The sequence below is a fragment of the Petaurus breviceps genome, unplaced genomic scaffold, assembly GCF_028583685.1.
Source record: "Petaurus breviceps papuanus isolate PSGF00001 unplaced genomic scaffold, PetGlider_PUasm1.0 90639, whole genome shotgun sequence".
In the NCBI taxonomy this organism is placed as follows: Eukaryota; Metazoa; Chordata; class Mammalia; order Diprotodontia; family Petauridae; genus Petaurus; species Petaurus breviceps.
This window is the reverse complement of record NW_027187296.1, coordinates 5753906-5779972: the sequence shown is the minus strand read 5'-3', so window position 1 is coordinate 5779972 and position 26067 is coordinate 5753906. Positions and strand designations below refer to the sequence as shown.

Sequence of the window (26067 nt, the reverse complement as noted above, 5' to 3'; positions counted from 1 at the left end):
TAGGTATTAGGGGACAGTTTGCTCCCAAGAAGTTTACGATTCTATTTAATGGAAAAGGAAATTTCCACATTCCAATTCTTCATGTTGTCTCATCACTACCTACTTATTCAGAGTCCAATGTATTAAGCGTTGTGTTTTTTTTTTTGTTTGTTTTTAAAGGAGGTCAAGAAACAAGGTCTCTGTCATTAAGGATGCCATTCCCAGAAAGTTATACAACAAGACTGCCAACAGGTCTTATTTGAGGGTTTGGACCCATGATTTTATTAGTGTAAGTAAACTCCTATTGGGGAAACTGCCTCAACCAAAGCAACTGTTCTACAATTTGTAGTTGTGGAGAGTTGCCTAGAGCATTGAGGATAAGTGACTCTCCCAGGCTAACATGGACAGTATATATAAGTAGAACATGAACCCAGGTCAGCCAGCTGACTCTCTAAACACTAAGCCATACTATCTCTCTGCTAATGTTTCATAATCATAAATATCAAGGACCATTCTTCAGAATCCTCTTGGAAAGTTTCTTCCATACAACAGAATGGCACCTTTATTTTCTATCACCATAAAAGAATAAAAAATTGTGGCATATAAGTTTTTTGGAGGGGGGAAGGCAGGGCAATCGGGGTTAAGTGATTTGCCCAAGGTCACATGGCTAGTAAGTGTTAAGTGTCCGAGGTCGTATTGGAACTCAGATCCTCCTGACTCCAGGGCTGGTGTTCTATTCATTGCGCCACCTAGCCACTCTGGCATATAAGTTTTAAAGCAATTTAAACTGACTGAAAGGTAAACTTATGGTAGGGAGTATTAAAAAAGTATTAATATTTTTCATATGTGGCTGAATCAAATAAAAACTAAACAGAAGGAAGACATTTATTTTCTTTCACCTCTAGAATCATTATTACTGTATAAATACTAATGGTGTGATTAGGCTAAATTTCTCAGTACAAGTAGAATATATATCACTTTTGTAATATATATCTTTTGTAATACATTTTAAACCCCTTTCCCTCTAGGTACCCCACAGATTTTCTAGCATACACTACCTAATTTCCAGAGATTAGTTTCTTCTTGTAGTTTATAGATCCTTCCTAAGACTTCTTATACTGTAAAATAAAAGTCAGATACTAAATGGCAAAGGAATAATAAAATTTTAGGTTTCATTTCTTTTCTTTTCTTTTTTTAAAGCAATTGGGGTTAAGTAACTTGCCCAAGGTTACATGGCCAGTTATTTTGTGTGGGTGTTAAGTATCTGAGGCCAGAACCGATCCCGGGTCCTCCCAACTCTGGGCGCCACCTAGCCATCCCATTTCATTTCTTTTCTAACACAAAGGCAACACTAAGAAAGATAACCACTTTGGACTCTTGAGCTAAACTCAAAATATACCATTTAAAAGTGGGCTAACATGACTAGTGTTAGACTATACACAAATTATTTTAAATTGTTTTCCTTTTGAAGTTTTATATTTCATTGTATTTGAACTCTTTGAACTTTCTAAGAGAAGTTTAATAATATAAATATTAGTATCCTATTTTTTCCTGTTTCCACCAGTCTTTGAACTTTGGAAAGTCTAGCTCATTTATATTTTCAGAATATTGTACTTAAATAAATGCACCTAATTCTTTGGGGGGAGGAGAAAGAGGGGGAGAAAATTTGCAACTCAAGGGATTGTGGAATTGGATGTTGTAAACTAAAAGTAAATAAATAAATTTAAATTAAAAAAAAAAAAAGAAAAAAGTGGTTCTTTTTTTCTTAAACTTGAAGGGTTCATTTAATTTCTTGCAATCAATACATGAAAACAACTAGTGTTCCAGGCCACCTCCTGAAAGCCTTACCTGAGCTATTGATTCTTTCTCCAAATGAGCTCGAGATCCACAAGCAATAGCCATTTGATCCTAGAGGGGAAAAACAACCAAAAAAAAAAAAATCACAATATTTTATGTGTAGCTCCATATAACCTGCAGTCTTAAAGAGTTGCCTGGAGTATCATTATCTCATCACTGATGAAAAGATTAATTCATTAGCAATGTGAATGTTTCACAGCTTAGGGAAGCAGAATTTTTCTTTTATCATCAGTATCTGTTTAATAACTAATTTATAAAATATCTTTATATTTAATATTATCTGATAATTTAAAATATATTTTAGTTTAATTTAATAATTTTAATATATTTTAACATCTCATTTAAATATATGTTATTGCTTTTATTAAAGCAATTTAATTTTTAAATTTCAAATTTATTTTTAAAATTTAAAGCTCTAAATTTTTCCCTTCCCCCTCCTTGAGAAAGCAAGCAATTTGATATCAATTATACATGTGAAGTCAAGTAAAACATATTTCCATATTAGTTATGCTGCTAAAGAAAACAGACAAAAAATAAAGCACAAAAAATTAAGTAAAAAAAGTATGCTTCAATCTGTATTCATATATCATCAGTTTTCTCTCTGGATGTGGACAGTATTTTTCATTATGGGTCTTTTGGAATTTTCTTGGATCACTGTCTTGATCAGAGTAGCTAGATTTTTCACAGCTTATCATCCTTACAATATTGCTGTTACTATGTACAATGTTTTCTGGTTCTGTTTACTTCACTTTGTATCAGTTCATATAAATCTTCTCAGGTTTTTCTGAAAGACCTTGCTTGATATTTTTTATAACACAATAGTATTCCATCATAATCATACACCACGAGTTGTTTAGCCATTCCCCAAATGATGGGCATTCTCTAGATTTTCAATTCTTTACCTACATAAAATGAGTTGCCATAAATGTTTCTGAAGAAATAAATGTCCCCAGCCTTTTTTTTTTTATCTCTTTGAGATATAGGCCTAGCAGTGGTGCTATTGAGCCAAAGACTATGCAGTTTTATAGCTCTTTGGGTGTGGTTTCAAATTGTTCTTTAAAATGGGACAATTCATATTTATTTAGTGCTTTAATGTTTAAGACTTTTTGTATATCTCAGAATGTTTGTAGATTTAAGGAACAGTATTTAAATACTTACCATAGGGGAGAATATTGGGCGCTATGTAAAAAGGTGGTTTTACATATACTTATACATATATTTATTTACCTAATTTACATTTTTTTCAAACAGCCAACATTAAGGAGAAAAAGCTAGTATAAAATGGGGTCAACACATTACCAGCTTCAAAGGACTGCTGTGATAATTTAGTGAGAAGTATATAAAGTGCTTTATAAATCATAAAATGCTAAATAAATAAGTTAATAATAGTGATCATAATGAATAATGAACCAGGAGACTGAAAACAGGTTTTCTAGTCCTGGCTCTGCTATGATTTATCTGGGTGATCCTGGACAAAAAAAATGGCTTTACCTCTTTGGACCTCAGTCATCTCATCGTAAAACAAAAGGGTTGAACTAGATAAATTGTAAGAAACCTCATAACTCCATTATTCTAAGATAAGGTTTTTTTTTTTCCTTTTGGGTGTGGGAGTGGGAGGTGAGAGTATGGCATGAAGTGACTGAGGGAAAACAACAGAAGGGAAAAATTCCATGTCATATCATATCATCAACGATATTATCAAAAGATGCTATTAATGATGATATAAGCCTGCAATCCCTGCTACTGGAGAGGCTGAGGCTGGCAGATTTTGTGACATGTGACCTCTCAAGTTCTGAGAGTTGATCACCAAGGTTCACACTAAGATCAGTAATGATATACTGAGCAGCTCCAACCAGACAGGGCCCTCTCCCCCAGGCTGTCAAGGGAGGGAGGAGCCAAGCCAGGTTAGAACTAGAGCAGGCCTACACTCTCATGCCAATCAGCAGTGGTACTGGGCCTGTAAATGGCTGTTACATTTCCACTCTGAATGAAGAGACTAGGGGAGACCTAGTCTTAAAACAAAACAACAATAGCAACCACCCCCAGCAATCAACAATAAATTATGTTTAATTTTACAGCAAAGAAAAGCCACAAAGCTGGTATTTCTACAGTGTCACTAATAGCAGAAGCTTGCACACATATCCCTCTCCCCCTGCCATATTGTCATTGTTTTTAAACTCTCTCTCTCTGTGGGTTTTTGTTTTGTTTTGGGGAAATGAGCTTTCAAGGCAAGGAGTGACAGTTTTTACTAGAAGCAGCTAAAAACTTCCACCTAAAATCTTTCCAGACTTTTTTTTCAGCTTGTCAGTATAACTTAGTTCCTGAGTGCTTTTAACATCTGCTTTTTTGTATATTGGAAAAGTATATGAGTTTATTAGGCATGGGACCTTTATAGAAGAAATGAGTTCATGGTCCTGATTTCAATATCAGGACGAATTAATCTAAAAAGCTTATAAACGATAAGCCAACTAGTTAGACTTTACAACTGAAGGTTATCCTTGTTCTAAAAACTATGCCTAATGAAGACTACCTAGGATGATATGGGGGCCTTTCCACCAAAGGTCTTAAGGAACAATATGGAGTTCAAATCTATTCAGGTCAAGTACTTTTGCTAGTCTGTGAAAGAAGGGAAATAATATAGAGTTGGCTTAAAAAAAAAAAGGTGGTAGCAGCGGGGTATGTTCTACAGGAAAGTATTACACTATTTTTTAAGAAGGAAATGTCTAATCAGAATCTCTCTCATTATGCTCTTCTAAAATGATATTGGCTGAGACTGAGGGAATTAAGGAAAGAAGGAAGTGTATACTTCAAAATAAAAAACCAAGAACAAAGTAAGATTCTATTCGAGAAAATCATGAGTAAAAATGAAATTATGCAAAGATAAAATGGAAAACATCTCATGTTGACATGCACTTTCTTTTTCTTCGATTATACACTTATAAACTGATAGCTGACTGAACTTCCTGAAGTTAACTGAACTACTAGTGAGGAGTGCTATTTTTGTTGTTCAGTTGCTTCAGTCATTTCCAATTCTTTGTGACCACATTTAGGGTTTTCTTGGCAAAGATTATCAGAGTAGCTTGCCATTTCCTTCTCCAGCTCATTTTACAGATGAGGAAACTGAAGCAAACAGGGGTAAGTGACTTGCCCAGGGTCACACAACTACTAAGTATCTGAGGCTAGATTTGAACTCAGGAAGATGAATCTTCCCAGAGTTGTCATCATAATGATAACAACTAGTCACATTTATATATCACTTCAACAACCCTATAAAGTAGGTAGTACAATGATATTGTCATTTTACAGATGAGAAAATTAGAGCTCAGAGGGAGATCAAGTGACTTGGCTGTGGCCTTATACACTTGAATGCTTGTTTTGCAGGCATACATTCACTAACAGGACTTAGTTACTGCTAGAGAAGGGATTATTATCAAAATGAGAAAAAGCTCCTTCAGAAAGTAGGAAGTCTCTTCTCCCTGAAGGTTTACAAGTAAAGACTGAATGATCGCTTGTTGGGGATACTGTGCAAGGGCTCTCTGTTCAGTAAGGTATTAGACTAGATAACTTCTTGAAGAACCTTCCAACTCTAAAATTCTGTAATCAACCATCTATATGTGCATAGTGCTGCCTGAAACCTATTCAACAAAAGTGAGAGAGTCTTGAATTTGTGTTTTCCTAAAAATTCTTCTGTAACAATCTGGTTTGGGGATACCATTCATGACAACAAAAAATCAGTATCTCATGAAAAATATGGCTTTTTATTTTGGGGAATAAAATAACAAGTTGTTATTCTCTGAAAGTAAATTTTCCATTTAAGCATCAAAACTTTATTTTTTGGCATTTCTGATAAAAAAATTATCTTAAGCATTCCCTGCTCTCCTTAAAAGAATAAACAGGAAATAATGCAACCTTTTCTTGATGATTCAAGGTCATTAGGAACCAGTGAGATAGAAAGACCTATTTGCTGCTCCTGTTCTAGATGGTCCTACATTGCTGTGGCTTTTCCACTTGTGTTTGGTTTTCATTTCTCCTTTCTTGCTCTTGGCTATCCTTGTTTCCTGTCAGTGTTTGATCCAATTGCATGGTGCTCTCCTGAACTTGCTGTTTTTAATTTGCTTTTGGTTTAGAAACTAGATAATCAAGGTTGTTAGAATCAGGATTACAGAACTAGAGTTTGAAGGGACCTCAAAAGCCATCTTAGCCACCCCCTTCATTTTACAAAACTGAAGGCTGAGGCCCAGGGAGATAATGTGACTTGCCCAAGATAACACAAGTAATAACCATCAGAGGAGAGGTAAGATCTGAATCCGGGTTCTCTGACTCTAGAGCAAGGCTCTTTTTCTATATTGCCACATAGGCTCTCAATGGAGGGCTTCAGAAACTCCTGTGATCAAAAGTAATAAGTTTTAAGTTTATGGACTTTGTGATACCTATTATTTTTCTTTTTGCTTATTTTCTAGTTCTGGGCTGTAATTTGTAACATTATTACAATATAAATGAGCTCTGCATAAAATACTACTTTATTTAGAAAAATGAATGTAAAGCAAACATATTCATTAATAGGGCTTATTACGTACTGATCAGAAATTGAAAATTTGGTAGTCAAGTATTTTTAAGAAAAACCCAGAAAAATGGTAAGAATAAAAAAGGTATGGAATTGAAAAATTCCCTATTCCATAATTAGGGATTGTAAAAAGTTCTGTTCAAGCTATTTACCGTTTAGTTAAAAAATCTAAAAAAGACAAAAGGACATTTTAAAGAGAAATAATTATACTCAATTTTGGCTTTCAGATCTTGGAAGGTCAGTCAGACCCGCAAAAGTGATTAGAACATTCTAATATTAAGATATGAGTAAGATAAGGAGTACATTTCTTGCAGTTTCAGTGAAAAATGAAACCTAAGAAAGGCAACCTATAAAAATGATACAAAGATTCCTGAGGCAATGCCTACAAATACGAAACTGGAAATATGTAGTATTTTTAGTCAGCTAGTGCCCTCTAGTGAGGTTACTGAGATGTTCACTCAGCTTTAATATTGTCACCCATCTATTACTTCAAAAGGTAAACTTCCACAACATAGCACCCATATTTTTAAATGGACAAGGAAATTTTCATTGGGCTTCTTTGTAGACTATTACTTATAGAGTTATAACTGCCATTGTTTTAAAATAGTATTCTCCCCCTCACCCATGCCCACACTCCCATTCCTTAAAAGTACTGGATGTTATATATTTATAACTTCAATGAATCTGTGACTTTACTACTTTGAGTATACCCTCTAATGATTTGAATCACGATCCACCCATACCTTCTCAACCTTTGTGGTTCTTGTGCAAATATTCCAATAAATACTCTAAGGGAGGTTCACCTAATGTATTGGGGGCCTTCTTTGGTCAACATGTGGGTACTGATGAGGCAGATATACTGTCTATGTCAGCTCTCATAATAGGACTTGTGTCACTCATATTTCTTTCAGTGAACAATTTATTGTTAACAATATTGCTTCAGTTTATGCTTACCATATACCTTCCCAATCGCCTTTTGGCAGTTTTGATCTTGGTGTTTCATGATTGCCAGCTATATATCATAGGGAGAACATTGGTGCTAAGCAATTATATTTTTAGTATATGAAGGTTAGTGATAGTTTATAATATCCCAAATGCAATTTAACCCACTTTCTTCCTCCTACTCAATCTCTACCCAGTTCACTGGCCATCCGCAAAGTCTGTCCAAGACAGAGAACTGATTTGACCAGCTCTGAGTCACTGTATTGCATGAAGTATTTGTGACAAAGTGAATTCTTTATCATTTGGTTTTTCCTGCAAGAAAAGTTATATCACTTTCTATCACTGCAACACTGGAAAAGTCACTTTAGTTCTCTGGGCCTCAGTTTCCTCATTTTTAAAACAGGGATTGACCAAGGTGAAAGATGCTAAGATTCCATATAGATCTAAATCTCAGATTTTTTGAGCTTATGAAATGCTTTAAGTGATTATAGATTTTATTCAGATGGCACTACAATGTTTGAAGGCTTGAAGCAATTCACAAATAAGGCCATCTGCTGAACCTCATCATTTATAAAGAATGAGAGAAATATGCCACTCTTTCACATTTTCCATCTTATGATGTTCTAATCATATTTACTGTATTTATAAATTAATGTGAATTTAAATGAATTCTATTTTGAGAATTCTGAAATTAGATATTTTGATATTAATTAAAATTAATTTAATTAGTTAAAAATAAAATAGATATTTTGAAACAATTAGATATCCTAGGGTACTACAAAACCAGGGCAGGAGAAAAAGGATATAATAATAATTTAATAATCCTTTATTTCATGTTTTCAAAAAATGGTAAAAGTAACAATAAATTTTTTAAAGCTTTCCTTTATATGGCTTTTTTTTAAAACAGGAAGGCCTATATCAGTCAATCAGACACAGCCACAGACCGTGTTTCACTGGCAGAGAAGGAAATGGATTAAGAAGTTCAAGAATTGTTTCTGGCATTTTCTTTTACCCTACCCTACAAAAGACCTGGGGCAAGTAATTTCATTTTTCTTTGACTCAGTTGTTACACCTGTAAAAAGGCATAATTTTACTTGTAAGCCCATTTCTTCATAGGAGGAATAATAGAGGGAAAAAATCTATACAGTCATTAACTGCCATATGGCAAAACCTCTCATAAAGGTTTTTAATAAAGTCAGTGAACTGCTGCCCCAGCAGTAGTCAAACCAATCTCACAAGGGATTCAGGAGAGTAAATACAAATTTTTAAATATCAGTAGTTAGGTGGTGGAGTAGCTAGACTACTGGTCCTGGAGTCAGAAAAACCTAAATTCAAAGCCATCCTTAGACACCTAGCAGCTGTCTAATCCCTAGAAAGTCACTTAACTTTTGTCTACTTTAATTTCCTCACTTGAGAATTATGATAATAATAGGACCCAACTCTTAGGGTTGTTATGAGGACAAAAGGAGATAATATTTGTAAAGCACTTTAGAAAACCGTAAAGTAATATATATATAAAAATATTATCACCATCCTCCTCCTCATCATTATCACTATCTTGGATGATGGAATGAAGAGTTTAATGGCACCGCAGCAGGTGGTTCACTCACTCTGGGGTTTGGAATGATGGCTATTGCTTAGCATGAAAGCTCCATCTGCATCAGCAGTTAAGTGAGTATGTTTGTGGGAGGCAGGGAAGAAGCAGGATGGTCCCTCCCACACTCTCTGATCCAGCTGGCCTGGCCCCCTTTCTGTTCTTCACACGCAATAATACATCTCCTGCCTCTGGATCTCACATCTGCCTCTTAGAATCCCTCATTTCCTCTAAAATTCTATTCAAGCAACAACTCCCCTATGAAGGCTTCCTGATTTTCCCTGCCTTATACCAAAAATTATCTTTTCTTTGCTGCTTGTACATGTTGTTACTCTATCAATAAACATTTATGGAGCTCTCCCATCAGGAAAGTAAGCTCTCTGAGGGAAGAGATAACTTCATTTTTATCTTTGTATGACTAGGACCCATGATGGTGCCAGGCACTGAATAGGTGCTTACCAAGCGCTTCTCAAACCCTCTAGTGAGAAGGAGCCCATTATGTCCCAAGGTGGCCCATTTCCCTTTTGAATAGGTTTACATGAGGAAGTTTCTCCTTCCATCAAGCTTAACCTTGTCTCTTTGCAGCTTCCACCCATTGCTCCTATTCTGTTCTCTGGAGCACAGGGAGAATATGTCTAACCTACTGTCCACATGAATGTCCTTAATATACTTGAAGGCAGCTTGCTCTATGGGCTCTATCTTATCACCTGGAAAAAGACCAAAAGTTTGGCAGCTTTTGATCAATAGAGGCAATGCACTGATTATCTCTGGGTATTAACAAGTGATTAGCATCAAGTATTGTTTGATAAGCCTTGTGCTTCTGCCCTTCTGGTCCTGATGACAGGCTGCTCCTATCCCTTCCTTCACAGACTCAAAGGATTACTTTATCAAGAAAGGCAGCACCCTAGCAGCTGGCTCCCTAATCACAGGTCCAATGCTGGTCCACCTCTGGGTAGGGCCAAGCAAAGGATTGTGTAAGCCATGGAATCAAGTGGAAAGATATTTTCTAGAAGAACATCCCTGGAGAAAACATTATATAGAATTGCTTAAAAACAAACTCAAAGGATGCTAGAAATATTAAGCATATTAAACAAAGGTGAGACCATAATAAATTTGCATAGTAAGCATTAATACCTTTGTAAAAGGCAAAATACCATTAGGTGACACAGTGTATATAGAGCATTGGGTCTGGAGTCAAGAAATCCTGGGTTCAAATCCTGTGCCAGACCTTTAGTAGCTGTGTGACCCTGGGCAAGTCACTTAACCCTGTTTGCCTCAGTTTCCCCATCTGTAAAATGAGCTGGAGAAGGAAATGGAAAGCCAGTCCAGAATCTTTGCCATGATCCAAACTGGGTCATGAAGAATCAGATATGACTGAAATGTCATAACCACAACACAGTAAAAGATCAGGGACTCACAAAAGTAATTGGCAGGATATTCTCTTACTGGAGAATCATCATAAAAAGGTACAATATTGCAATCCTTTAAAGATAGTAATATGATTAAAAAAACCCAAATATTTCAGGTTTGTGTTAGTCTTTTACTTCAATGGATGGACGAGTTCATCAATGTGGTTACTCCCTCTAGTGGTATTGATTCATCTATGCCTCCCATCCCATGTGATTTCTGTCCATGTCTTTCATAAATCCTCTATAAAGTACCTACCCAAAATTCTGGACACCTTCCTCTAGGGGTTTTTGTTACTCTAGGAGTACCAGTGGATTCTTCAGGTTACCCATGCACTAGCATTTATCTCCTTATATAATTAGCACATATACTTTTGGGACGATATATTCCCAGAAGTGATCTTTTATGCCATTTCTTGCATGCAAATCATCAGTCATATTATGCTAAAGTTTACTCATGCCTAACATGCATTTCTCTATCGCTATTTCAGTTATTGGCAATTTGACTGTAGTGTTCCATAAACTGCAGTCAGAAAGTATTATCAAGAGAATAATGATGTTAAAAAAATAGCTTTTTCTGTCTTTCATTATGTGGTAAACATACTTTTATTGTAATGTGTTCACAAATTTTTCTTTTTGATATTTTCTTATTTTTATTTTAGTGGTAATCATAAAATATTATACTCACAGGCCAAGGTTGTAGATTTCCAAGTTCCTTTTCTAATTTTTCAAGATCTGCAAATTTTGTGGCTCCATCAGCATCTGCCATAAGGATCTTTCTCCCTCGAGAAGTGAATACACCCTGCATTTAGAAATGTCAATAAAAATACTTTTAATAAAGTTGACAAAATTACATGAAGCCTTAATTGAATTATTTCATTTGAAATACTAAAGACCAAAAGAGGCTGAAATAGAGAAAAGCTAAAATTCAGTGAGATCAAATAAATCACATCCATGTTCATAATGTTCAAATCTTTATATACTTTGGCTTAGTATATACTTGTATTATTCTCTGCTACAATGCAGTTTTTTGACTGTATAGATGCAAAGGAATGGTGAGAATTGTTATTAATTATAGAGAAGCAGTGTCCATGGTGGACAGAGCGTTGGTCTCAGATTCAGAAGACCTGGTTCAAATCGTGTTTGTCACATATTGTCTATGTGACTCTGGCAAGTTCTTTTATCTCTCAATGCCCCAGACAACCCTCTGAGATTATAACCTGTAGAGAAGATGCCCCTTTGCATTGGGAGAAGAAGTTCTTCATTTTGAGTTCTTAATACTAGCAGTGTCAAACTCAAGTAGATTCCTGCAGGCTGCCTACTGACTTAGAAAATTACATAATATCATTAACTATATTGTTTTGTATTTTTATTTATGTTGTTAAAACATTTCTGAATTCCATTTTAATCTCCTTTGGGGACAATGAATTTTGACCTCTCTACCCTACATTAATGAAACTATAGGTCTTTTCCAAAAAAATTTTTTTAAAGTAATGTGGATTTAAACAACTACTTTGAGGAATACTTTCAAAATTAAAATGTCTCTGGGCTCAGTAAGTTTTTCCTTATCCTGGCCTTAACATTACAAATAGCAGCAAAATAATCACTTACTACTGTCAAAATGTTTCTGTAGTCTGTACGCCAACAACCCTTTTATGCTCCAATCTACTTTCTAACCATCTTTTTAGTTTAAAAATTAACTTTATACAGTAAAGCATGTGACTTTTGGATCAACCCATTACTGTATATCCTCAGCACTTTTATTATTTTACACATAGGGAACATTTGTATTGTTAAGTAAGCATTCTTAGGCAATTTTCATAGGTTTATAGTGTTTATGTATAGCCTGGATTATAAAATGCTTGCAAAGTCTACTTTATATAATTCTCTGCACATAGTGGGCAATGAATAAATATTATCTAAATGTCTAATAAACTTCAGTCTTTTAAGTTGTCACTAATATTTTTATCAATTATCTGGTTGCTAGAGTTGATAGTATTATCATTTATAAATACGAATCAAGATGAATAAGGTTACCAATACTTTTAAAGAAAGAATCCAAATAGATTTTGTTGAAATTAAGGACCAAGCTTACTTATAGGTATGCTCTCCATATATAATAACAGTATTTTTCAAAACATGATCTATGGAATAAACATGGTTAGAGAGTACAAGCTCTATACTAGTTTAGCATATGAAGATCATATGCATAGATAAAGTAACTTTTATGGTGTTGTGCCTTGCTGTGAAATATTTCCTCAATTAGAATATGGGATTCTTTTTTTTTTTTAATTTTTTTTTTATTTTTAAGCAATCGGGGTTAAGTAACTTGCTCAAGGTTACACGGCCAATTATTTCTGGGTGTGGTGCTGAGTGTCTGAGCCCGGGATTCGATCTCCAGGTCGTCCCAACACTGGAGCCGGTACTCTTACTCGCTGAGCCACCTGGCTGCCCCTAAGCAATTGGGGTTAAGTTAACTTGCTCAAGGTTACACGGCCAGGTGTTTCTGGGTGGGTGCTAAGTGTCTGAGCCTGGGATTCGATCTCCAGGTCTTCTCAACACTGGAGCCGGTGCTCTTACTTGCTGTGCTACCTGGCCGCCCCGAGAATATGGGATTCTTGAGGGCAAAAATCATGTGTCTGCCTTTTTGTCTGGTTTTCACAGTATCTGGCACACAGCAGGTGCTTAATAAATCCTTGGGATTAACTGTCTGCCTACAGAGAGTGGAGGTCTATCCAGGAAACTCCTTACCAACAGATCTAAAGATGGTATGTAGAGCTAGGTCAATTAATGGTGAACCCCATTAAAATGCGACTAATATCAATTTATAACTACCACTTTGCCAATTGGTTAACAATGACACTTGGTAAATCATGGGGATGTAATTTTAAATTATGGTTCTTTGTGTAGATAACATGAATATTATACACACACACACACACACACACACACACACACTCTCTCTCTCTCTCTCTCTTTCTCTCTCTCTCTCTCCACATAGCATAGGTCTAAATTCCTATCATAATACATTTGGAAACATAAATGAGAAACTGAAACACAATAAATATTAACAGAGTTGGAATATTGGTGCAATATTTAGAAATGTAAACATAAATGAGATCATTTCTATTGCTATATGATAAATTCTAGCTGGTATCATATATCATATTATGTTAAAAATGTGATGTCACACTGATAGAATCATATTAATTAGAATATGGGTAAAAAAAGAAAAACTGTGGAGACCCATCTGACATTCAAGCAATGTATGTCCATTTTTAGTGGATTTTTAGAAAACAGAATGCCAGAGAGTTACACAGAATATGGAAACATGAATGGGAATGGGAATACCAAGACATGTAATCATCTGAAGATAAAATGGTAAATGGAGATAGGCCACCTGGATAATCACTTATCTTGTAAATGGAAAGGAGAGGTAGGTAGATATATCCTATGTATGTGTTAGTCAGCAAGGCTTCGTGCAACACATTCAGAAATGCATGGAAGTTGATGGATAACTTGCATATTTGATTCCTCAAAATATAATCTACACTTTAACAATTTCATCACAAATACATATATCAGTGACATTGTTGAAAAATCTTTGGGTAACACACAGGCAGTGTGGCAAAGTGGAAAGAGAGGTGGCCTCTAAGTCTGAAGAACTGGGTTCAAATCCTGATTCTGATACATCATGCCTAATGTGACTCTGGACAGTCTCTAGAATTTGCTACCTCCTGAGAGACCCCATTCTACTCTGGGACAATTCCTATTGTTGTTCTACAGGCTGAGGTCATGTCTGCTTCTATAACTTTCCACTTACTGCCCCTGCATTTGCTTTCTGGAGATGACCAGAAGTTTAATCCCTGTTCCATACAACACTTGAAACACTTCTTCAAACACTTGAAAACAGCTATCAGGTTTCCCCTGAATCTTAGCTACTCTAGGCTAAACCCATCCCAGTTTCTTGATCTGTTCCTTATCTGGAATGGTGTCCAGTGCTCTCAACATCCTAATTACCTTTTTCTGGACAAGTTCTAGCTCATCAAAATCCATCTTAAATGTAGTTTCCATCACAGGACATAGCATTCCACAAATGGTTACACCATGCAGCTGTACCTCTTCTGAATTATGGACACAATTTCTATTAAATTCTTATTCTAGCAAAATCTTTATTGATAAGTTAATGTGAAACAAATCAAGACAGATATTAAATATTAATCTTCATTATGAAACATGTTCTACTAAACCAGAAACTTTGGGACACATCTGGCTGGCTACAGATTGTACACATTCTATGGCTGGCAGTACACGTTACTAAGAGTGCTCATATTTTAAATAGAAGTGTTCATTACCGTCTTGACAGCTCCACCTTTCCCACGATTTTTTGTCAGTGTTATTACTCGTACTTTGTCATTTCCGTATTTTTGGCAATAATTAAAAGCAACCTATAGAGTACATAAAAGTAATAAAAAATTAATTTGGGTTACCAAGAAAATATGAATTCCATATTTCTTATTTTGGTTTAAAAACCATTTATTATGTCCTGTACATGATCACCATTCCCTCCTTCTGGATATTCTCCTCCTGTGGTTCTCAGGATATTGCCTCCTCATTTCAGTTCCTAACTATGGGACTGTCCCTTTCCTCCTTCTTTGCCAGTTCATCATCTAGATCCTTCTCAAGAGTAGTGATTCCTCAAAGTGCTGTTGATGATCTACATTTCTTCCCTTGGTGATCTCATCCTTAAGTTAAAAAAAAAAAAGCAACCCACTCTTGATCCTGTCATCCCTTTAAGCTACTGTGTTGTATCTTTCATCTCTTTCTTAGGTGAACAACAAGAAAAAGCTGGCCACATTTATTGCCTCCACTTTCTTATTTCCTGTTCACTTCTGAAATTTGACTTCTGACCTTATTACAAGAGAAATGGCTCTCTTAATGTTCTCAATATTTCTTTTTTTTTTTTTAAAGCAATTGGGGTTAAGTAACTTGGCTCAAGGTTACACGGCCAGTTTTTTTGTGTGGGTGTTAAGTATCTGAAGCTGGAACCGATCCCGGGTCCTCCCGACTCCAGGGCCAGCACTTTTACTCACTGCGCCACCTAGCTGCCCCTCAATATTTCTTTTTTTTTTTAAGCAATCAGGGTTAAGTAACTTGCTCAAGGTTACATGGCCAGTTATTTCTGGGTGTGGTGCTGAGTGTCTGAGCCCGGGATTTGATCTCCAGGTCGTCCCAACACTGGAGCCAGTGCTCTTACTCGCTGAGCCACCTGGCCGCCCCTAAGCAATTGGGGTTAAGTAACTTGCTCAAGGTTACACGGTCAGGTGTTTCTGGGTGGGTGCTAAGTGTCTGAGCCCGGGATTCGATCTCCAGGTCTTCTCAACACTGGAGCCGGTGCTCTTACTTGCTGTGCTACCTGGCCGCCCCCTCAATATTTCTTAATTACAAAATCTCACAGCCTTTTCTCAGTACTTGGCTTTCTGGACCTCTCTACAGATCATTTGATATTAGTGACTACCCTCCCTTCTCTTAATGCAGGGTTCTTAACCCTTTTTCTGCTTATGTGTCATGACCCCACTGGTAAACTGGTGAAACCAACATACCCCTTCTCTGAATGCATAGAAATATATAAAGTAAAATATACAAGATACAAAGGAACTCAATGATACTGAAATACAGTTATTAAAATATTTCCCCACAAAGTTCATGGACTCCAGGTTAAGAACTATTGTCCTAGAGGTTCTCTTCTGCCTGGTATTTCAAGACACTGCTCTCTCCTGGCCCTCCTCCTCTCTGCCTGATCCCCACCTTTTTTTGTCTCCTTAGAGGAACCATTATCCATGTACCACACTCTACTTGTGGTTGTGCCACTGGGCTCTCTCCTCTTTTACTTTCTTGATGATTTTATCACCATGGGTTCTCTCATGGATTCAACTATTTCTCTACAGATGATTCTTAATCTTGTTACCACATTATAATATCATCCTTAGCTGCTTTTTATCTTTTTCCTAAAAACTGCCCCTCTTCCTACTTCCTGACTTCTGAGGTCACCACCTTGCTTAAGGTAATCCAAGGTCACAGCCCTTGAGTTACCTTTGACTCTTGCCTCCTTTCATCTGTTGTATACAGTAGCCAAGTCTTGCTGATTCTAACTTCACAATATATCTTATATCTGTCCTCTTCTCTTCACGTGCCCAGCCACCAATCTAGATCTGGCACTCACTACCAGAGTACTGAAATAGCCTCCTAATTGGTCTTCCTGAACATAATCTTTTTTCTCCTTAATCCTTTCTCCATACAACTGCCAAGCTGACACTCCTAAGGCACAGGTGTATGTCCCTCTCCAATTCAAGAAGCTCTAGTGGTTCCATCTGGCCTCTAGGACAAAAAGTAAAGTCCTGTGATGGGCTTTTAAAGCCTTTCACAATCTGCCTTCAGTCTATCTTTCCAAGAAAAAAATGCACATTACTTTCCTTCACTTTGCAGCCAAACCAGGCTACAAGGTTTCTCTGTACACTCCAGTTCATCTCCCATTTCCATGCTTTGGCACAAAGATGTCCGTCATACTTGGAATGAATTCCCTCCTCACCTGTCTCATAGAATCACTGACTTCTTCAAGGGTAAGCTTGCTCTGATAAGAAGCTGATCTTGCTTCCAACAGAATCATTTTGTAAGTATTTTGTGTTTACTTTGCTGTGAATTTTGTTTCCTCCAACTAGAATATAAGCTTCTTGAGGGCAGGGTAAAATGGTTTTCTGTTTTTGTATCATCAGCACCAAGCACACTGCTTGGCATAGTAACAGTTGATTAATAAATGCTTAATGAACAAATGAATGAAGCTGCCCCCGGGTGTTTGACTACCATTTTTATTCAAACAAATAACAAATCTCTAGATCTAGCTCTTCTCCCTCACTGAGGTTTTAGTCCCACATGACCTATTTTTTTCTCTATATCTCTTCCTGAATATATTGTTGATACCTCAGATATGTCCAAAACATATCATCATCTTCTCCCCTAAACCTATTCTCCCTCCAAGCTTTAATATTTTTGTTGAATACATCACCATTCTCCCAGTCATGAAGGCTGCAACCTGGGAATTAATATTCTTCCCTCTCCTTTATCCTCCATATTCAATCAGTTATCAAATCTTGTCAACTTATCTCCACATTTTGCACAATGCTGTCCTTTTCTCAATTCATAGGGACACCATGTTAGCTCCAGAGGCTGGGAACTGATCACTTCTCTGATTCAGTGTAATAGCCTTCACAGTTTATGGTAGAGGGAGGCATGCAAAGAAGGAATAAATTCTATGCACAACAGTTAGCATTCTTCTGAATGCATTACTCCAAGTGGGACTGAAGGTAAAAATTTCCCTTACTTGGAAACCTTTCCTTGTTCCTTCCCCAATACTTGTATGTTAAGTGGAGAATAGTAGGGAGACTTGGTGAGTGAAAATTGGGCAGCCAGGTGGCACGGTATTTCAGATAACTAGGCCTCAAATTAGGAAGACTTGATTTCAAATCTGGCCTCAGACATTTACTCTGTGATCCTGAGCAAGCCACTTAACCTCTGACTGCCTCAGTTTCATCAACTGTAAAATGGGGATAAAAATAGCACCAACTTCCCAGGGTTGTTGTAAGGATAAAATGAGATATATTTGTAAAGCACTTAGTGCAATATCTAGTACAGAGGAATCATTATATAAATGCTAGCTATGATTATATCTAATGTCACATTTTCCTTAGCTCAAGTACCACAAAGCTGCTTCTTTACCTGTGAAGTCTGGTCTTTACTGCCATCATCAACCACAATCACTTCATATGTGAATGAAGAATCTTGTTTCTTCAAAAAACAAAAATGGAACATACAATTTAGCATGATTGCCCCTAGAAGAAATCCTGGTAAGAGTTTAAAAATAATTTTATTTAACAACCTAGTTTGATCCCTTCGAATTAAACTAAAAATATCTTTATAAAAATAATGATACACACACACATACATAATACCAAGATAAAAACAAGAAGGAAGAGAGGCAGTTAGGCAGGAGATAGAGGAGTGATTACTCATTAGCTGTCTCTTTTGTCTATGATAGGCAGTGAAGTAATTTAATTTTTGATTTTCCTTAGACAATGTGTTTAAATTTATACAACTAATATATTCCTTCTGAACATAATGTCATAGTTCAAGTCATGAAATACATGGATATTCTTAAAGGAATCCTCCAATAGCTGCTTAAATTATTTTAAAGACGAAAGAAAAAAACTAAAGAATTATTGAAGGAGAAATACTTTCTTCTCAAAATCAAAGGGAGACTAATTGAAGGGAAAATATAAGGATATGAAAAAAGAAATTGGAATTAAATGAATTTACTGACCTAATTTAAATAACGCTGTTTCCTTAAAATCTGCAAATGTTAAAAAAGCACAGAGGTACCATACTACTTTATTTAAATGATATACATCAACTATACTATTTAAATCCAAGTTGGGAGGCAGCATAGGATGCTGCCTTTGGATGGTGCTGCCTTTGAAAAGAACCTAGAATCAAGTTCTTCCTTTGACACATATTGACTATGTGACCCTTGACGAATCACTTAACCTCTGAGTCCTCTAGGTGACTCTCTAAGGCTTGATGGTGCACAGAACGTGTTGATTCTGATGGGTAGGAGTTTCCTCACCTGTGAGTTCCCTTTGCCAATGAAATCACAGGTCCAGTCCTTAACCCTATACCTAAATCCAAGTTACAAAATTACTGAATATAAGTTAAGGATAACTTTTTTTTGTACAAGAAGTGTTAAGAGAGAAGAGTAAAAACAAAACTCCACCACCACTCAAGAAACATATACAAGAAATATATTCTAATATGCTATGTATCTTTATATGTCTCTCAACAGGATGCCAGTCTGTCAGTAGGTGCTAATAAAATAATAACTCATAAGTTTAACTTTCAGGTCAAAAATACACAATAACACTTCTTCAAGTATGTTATTCATAAATAGTAATAATATAATAATAATAAACAGTAAAACTGTTTACCATAATCATATGGACCCCATTTTTCACTTCGGAGGTGCCAAATTAATGACTGAGCATCTGATGGGGCAAGAGGTGCAAGAACATAGATTTTAAGATGGAAGGGACTTCAGGTGTCATCTAGGCCAATCTACTTAGTTTAAAGATGTGAAGAATGATGCTGGCTGAAAGAGGAGGCATCAGTAAAGCCACCCTTCTTCCCCTAACAAAACCTTTCCTCTATATATTAAAGCTGGCATGCCTTAACCCAAATGATATTCAAATATAAGTAGCGCCAGAATAGTTCAGCTTATTAAATAATGGTAGCCAGAAGGTGCAGTACTTGGGGATGAGAAGGATGAGAAGTTAGAAAGAAGGAATTCTGAAGGATGTATTTTACAATTTCAATTAGAGGTATAGAGAAATCATTTACATGCTGATTTTGTCATGGTGCCTAAGGGAGCATCTATGCACACAATTTAGCACAAGAATGGAATCTTGCTTCCTTTTCAGGGACTGTAACTTGGGATGAATTTAATTTGACCCAAAAGTCATAAAAAATATCTCTACTCCAAAGAGTTTTTTTTAATTAACTAAAAGACCTTATGTTTTGAATGAGAAAATATTTTACCTGTCTCATCTCTAGATAGCCCAGAGCTTCATCCATCATCAGAGGCACTGAAAAAAAAAAAGTAGTTATATATTGCTTCCCAAAATTATTTACCAAGTCAATAAGTTTGTAATAGCTTTATGTGTGTCTTTAATACAACTAACAATATCTAGTTAAGTACTATGCTCACAAATAAACTGGAAGATGAGCTGTCATAAATTAACCTGTTTGGAAAAAGAGGATCTTAGAAGAACCTATTGTTAACTAACTTGCTACTAGGTAAAAATCTACCTTCTGCTAGTGGATACGTTGTAGGCACCAAGAGAAGTAAGAAGTTTTCCTATAACTAAATCATGCTAAAGGATCTTCACTCAAATAAAATATATGTTAAATAATCATTAGGAAATGCTGTTCTCCTTAGATTGTAAAAATTCTTGATTTAGGAGAACATAAACTTGTTCAAGACAGGAATTGCTTTATTTTTGCCTTAGTATCCCCAGAATCTATCAAAGTGCTTTGCACATAATAGGCACTTAATATTTGTAAAATTTTTGAAAAGAATTATTTTGAAATATAAAATCTTTACAAAGTATCTATCTTTCCCAAAGTATCAGTATGCGTACAGAATTCTCCCTTCTCTATGCCTATTTCTCTATCTTTTTCTGCTAAAATGGGCTTATTTTTGACTTGCATATAATTTATCTAGCAAGGATAAATAAAGTAAAATTAAAAGGAAATTATTAGAAATTTAATTAGGGTCAAGTTAATGCTTCTTTCACTAGTTGTAATCAGTTGTTTTAGGTAGTTCTTAGTTTGTTAGTCATCATAGACAATCAGTAAGATAATACATGTGAATTTCATAAAAACATTCTTTTTATATTCCTTAATAGATACCCTATTTCATATTGGTCATAGATTCAAAGTAGCAGATCTAAAGAAAATAAATGATTGTTCCTCACAATACAACTCTAAATAAAATGTTAATGAACTGCTCCACAAATGTACATTCAGGCTTTTTAAATGTATTGATCAGTTATGCTCATTTTATCCTCTTCTTTTTCTCTCTGTAAAAAAGTAATATTTGTTGTATGAGATAGCTCTTTGGGAGGAGGTGGGTTGATATTAGGAGAAACTGTAATGATGCAAAAAAAAAAGGCATCTATAAAAACACATTAAAAAAAATGAATTTACTAATAGCTATCCTTACTTGTGGATATCAAAATATTATTTATTTTTATCCTACTAATTTCTACCTATCGTATACATGAGTTCATGTTAATATGATCTTTCTATATAGTAAAAAAAACAAACCCTAGAGAATAAAAATTAACATCTATATAATTTTCTTTGTAATAATATTAACCAACAAGCACCAACTATGTGTTACCAGGAGGTGGGCATACAAAAACAAAAGTTTAACAGCTCCTTCCCTAAGAAGTTTACTTTCGGGGCGGTCAGGTAGCACAGTGAGTAAGAGCACCGGCCCCAGTGTCAGGATGACCTGGGGATCAAATCCGGGCTCAGACACTTAGCACCCACCCAGAAACACCTGGTAGAGTAACCTTGAGCAAGTTACTTAACCCCAATTGCTTAAAAAAAAAAAGTTTACTTTCTATAGGGGGAAACAACATTTCTGTGTATAGGTATACACAAAATAAGATACAGTAATTTTGAGGAGGAAGAGAGTAGAAGCTAGTAGAACCAGGAAAGGTAGTATATGAGTGGAGTTTTGAAAGAAATTAGGAGTTCTAAGAGGTGTTAGTGAGGAGAGAGAACATTGCATTCATGGAGGTGAATGGTGGAAGACAGTAAATTAGGAATACAAAAACAGTCAGACTGACTGGAATAGAGGTTAGGAAGGGGAGGAATATATAATATGGTTATAAAGGTAGTTTAGTTTGCCAAGAACTAAAGAGAAATTTATATTTGATACTAACGGCATCAAAAAGTAAAAGGAAATCACTGGCATTTATTGAGTAGAAGTGGGACATGACCAGATCTGTGTTTAGGGAAATCACTTGTTAGTGGTAAGGAGGACAGACTAGATTAGGGAGACTTGGAATAGAGGCAATTATGAGGTTATTGCAATAGTCCAGATAAGAGGTGAGTGAGGGCTAGTAATAGGGTGGTGTCCTTATAACTAGAGAGGAGATGGATGTTGTGGAGGAAGAAACAAGATATAGCAACTAATTAGAAATGTGGGTTTGGAAGCAGACTAAAGCTTTTCCCTTGAGCCCCCTTTAGGAATATTATGAAAACATTTTAAAATTATCTTAGTCTTTGGACTATTCTAAAGGAGAAGCCTTCTTTTTCATAAATTTTGAAATGTCTGCCTTTTTTTCTCCCCAAATCAGTATAGGAATAACTCCTCTCTGAAATAATTAGGATGGTGATCTTATAAGGGCAAAGAGTTCTTGACCAAACCCCCTAGACCAGAGTGGGGTAATGATCTACCAAAGAAAGCGAAGTTTCTTTTAAGCCATAAATTAGTCAGTCAGTCAGTCAAAATCATTTATTAAAAACCTACTATGACACCTGGCCGTGTAACCTTGAGCAAGTTACTTAACCCCAATTGCGCAGGGGCGGCCAGGTGGCTCAGCGAGTAAGAGCACACCCAGAAATAACTGGCCGTGTAACCTTGAGCAAGTTACTTAACCCGGATTGCTTAAAAAAAAAAAACCCTACTATGGCCAGGCACTGTGCTACGAGCTAAGGATACAAATAAGCAAAAGACAGTCACTGCCCTTAAGGAACTCACAATCTAATGGAAGAGATAACAAGCAAACACTTACAAACAAGTTATATACCAGATAAACAGGAAATAATTAAGAAAGGGAAGGCACTAGAATTAAGGGGAGTTGGGAAAGGTTTTCTGTAGAAGATGGGGAATACTTTTTGGTTTACTTTGAAAATCCTTGAAAAGAGTGTTCAAAAAGGGACTGGATGGTTTTGGGAAGGCATTCCAAAAGTTAGTGACTTACAAAGCAAACAAAATTTTAAGTGACTTTCACCTTGAACATTATAACTTTCTTTTATCTCATTGCGGAATCATGTCTATAGTCAGGGACTGCTAGAAAGGCAACTCAGAAATGATTAAGAGTAAAGAGTTTCAGAATCAGAGTGCCTCTGTCAGTCTTTGATACAATCTAAGCAGAAAATCTTAAATGAAAATAATCAAGATTAATTTTTAAAAAATGTTTCTTTCAGGCTTGTGCCTAAAACACAGGATTTTATTCTACATGGGATAAGAGGTTGGGGAGGTAGGGGGTGGGGAGAAGGGAGCCAAAAATAATACCAAGTTTGTAAACTCAGGTGATGACTTAGGAAAGTTCTGAAAAGGGATGGGGCTCCTTTTGATTGGCCACTTTTCCCAGAATCTTTGTTTTAAAGGGGGAGGCCCAGGTCAACCTTGTCTTCATTCTTCTCCAGGTTATAATGCCCGATTCCTCTCGACAGGACTTTCTCTACCATGTCCCTGCCTTCACAACTCCTCTCAGCTTTCAGCTTTCTTTTATGTGCTATCTTCCCCCCATTAGAATGTAAGCTCCTTGAGGACTGGGACTGTCTTTCTGCTTGCATTTGTAATTCCATATTAAGTGCTTAATAAATGCTTGTTGACTTGACATGTAAGTATAGTCAGAATAAATAAAAGGTAGTTACGTGGGACACAGTCCTAACAACTGGGGAGTCTTGATCTGTGTGTCTTGAAGGAAATGAGAGGTTCTAAGAAGTGGAGGTGAGGGGCAATTGGTATTCCAGACATGAAGGACAGCCAATGCAAAGGCGCAGAGATAGAAGGTAGAGTTCTATTTGTGAAGAACAGAGAGAAGACTAATTTTATTAGACTGTAGTACACGGGAAGGCTGGAAAAGATAGGCTTTAAAAGACAAACAGAAGAGTGTATACTTGATCCTAGAGGTAACAGTGAACCACTGCAGTTTACTGAGTTAGGAAGTGACATAGCAGATTTGCACTCAAAGAAAATAATTTTGAAAATTGTGTGGAACATGGACTGGAGTGATGAAAGATTTGAGGCAAGTTTCATCAGCCTCATCACACCTCCATGGTAATAGTGTAAAGCTCAGCTGTCTCCTTCAATCCTCTACCCTGAGAACCTTGCCTCATATTTCACAGACAAAACAGGCCATTTGCTGAGAGCTTCCTCTCCTCCCCTCTTCCTCCTCCTCTGTTCACATTATTTAGATGAGTTTCTATCTCCTCCTTCACTTGTTTCACATTAAGACGAAGCCCTCTCCTTGCCAAGGCAAACCCCTCTACATACACAAGTGATTCCATTCCATCCCATCTTCTCCAGCATATTGACCCCTTTATTATCCCCACTCACGTTTACCTTCAATTTTTTTCTGTTTACTGGCTGCTTCTCTATTGCCTACACAACTCATGTTTTCTCCATTCTATAAAAAAATAACAAGCAAACAAAAATAACCCTTTACTTGATCCATCCATTCCTGCTAGCCAAAGTCAAGTGCCTCCACTTCCTTTCCTCTAACTCTTCACTCTCTGAAGCTGATCACCCGTGTGTACATTATAATCTCTTCTCTCTAGGTTTTCCTGATGCTTTTCTCTCCTGGTTTCCCTCCTACCTTTGACCACTCTTTTTTAGTCTCCTTTGCTGGATCTTCATCTAGCTAACCAAAGTGTCCCCCCAAAGTTATGTGTTAGGCCCCCTGTTCTCTTCTCCCTCTATACTATTTCTCTTGGTGATCTCATCAACAACTATGTATTGAATTATTAATCCTAAGTGGATGATTCTCAGATCTGTTTGTCCAGTTCTGATTTCTCCCTTGACCCCTACTCTCACATTTCTAACTACCTATTGGAAATCTCAAACTACAGAGCTCAGTCATCTTAAACTTAACATATCCAAAAGTGAATTCATTCATCTTCCCTTCTAACCCTCTCTTCTTCCTAATTTCCTTATTACTATCCAGAGGACTATCATCCTCCCAGTAACTCAGGCTCACAACCTAGGTGCCATCCTCAACTCCTCACTCTCTCCCTCCATATTCCACTCCTTCTAAGTCTTGTTGTTTCTTTCCTCATAAGATCTCTCATATATACTATCTTTTCTCCTCTCATGTTACCACTGGCCTGATACAGGTCTTTCAACACCTCAAGCCTGGATCATCAGAATGGTTTGCTAGCTTATCCCCCATGCTTATATTCTTCCCTCACTCCAGTTTATCATTAGCTCAGTGGTCAAAGTGATCTTCCTAAAGTGCAGGTCTAATCACGGCACCCTTTCATTCAATCAGCTCCAGTGGCTCCCTATTATCTCCAGGATCAAATATAAAACCTTGTTTGACATTCAAAGTCCTTCATAACTTGCTCCTATCCCAACTGTCCAGTCTTCTTAGACCCTCCCACGTACTCTATGACTGAGTGACACGTTATCTCCTGACTCTGGGCATTTTCCCAGGCTGCCTCTCATGACTAAAATACTCTCCTCCTTATCTCTACTGGATTCTCTGGCTTCCTTCAAATCTCATCTAAAATTCTACCTTCTACATCTACTCCACCTACCTTTCCCAATCCTCCTACATTCCCTTTGCTCATTATTTCCATTTTATTCTATAATTATATCTTGTCTTAACATAGTTGTTTGTATGTTGTCTCTCCCATGAGACTCTGAGCTACCTGACATCAGGGACTGTCATTTATCTTTCTTTGTATCTCTAGCATTCACACTGTAGGTGCTTACTAAATGTTTAATAGCTGATTGACTGACATAAACGACAGACTGGGATATTCCCTCACAATAATTATTTATATGGCATGTACTGGAAGTCTTTCACAGTTATGGTAGTCTTCCTGTGGATTAGCTCTAGCTGAATAATGTGTTTTCTAAAATGTGGTGCTAAGAACTGAGCACAATCCTATCCAGTTGTTGTTTGATCTGAGGCAGAGTGGTCTAAAACCATTCATTTTTAAAGATGAGGAAGCTCAGACCTTGAGAGGGGAAATGACCTAACTAAGAACATACAGCCAATTAATGTCAGAGCAAGGATATGAATCCAATTTACGTGTATGAAATTACACTTGCCATGAAAACCATCTTTACTACCTATTCATATCAAATTTCT

The 26067-nt window shown here is 36.4% G+C and overlaps 1 protein-coding gene across 1 annotated transcript in view; it reads right to left on the bottom strand.

Annotated features, from left to right (window-relative positions):
* Positions 1 to 26067, bottom strand: part of ALG5 (ALG5 dolichyl-phosphate beta-glucosyltransferase) — a 54132-nt gene that overhangs the window by 20626 nt on the left and 7439 nt on the right. Inside the window, exons 3-7 of the mRNA XM_069064660.1 lie at positions 19985 to 20031; positions 18116 to 18184; positions 14698 to 14790; positions 11031 to 11144; positions 1828 to 1887 (exon numbers count right to left, since the gene is read on the bottom strand). Coding sequence (XP_068920761.1) covers positions 1828 to 1887; positions 11031 to 11144; positions 14698 to 14790; positions 18116 to 18184; positions 19985 to 20031 — 383 coding nt within the window. The remainder of the gene's footprint in view (positions 1 to 1827; positions 1888 to 11030; positions 11145 to 14697; positions 14791 to 18115; positions 18185 to 19984; positions 20032 to 26067) is intronic.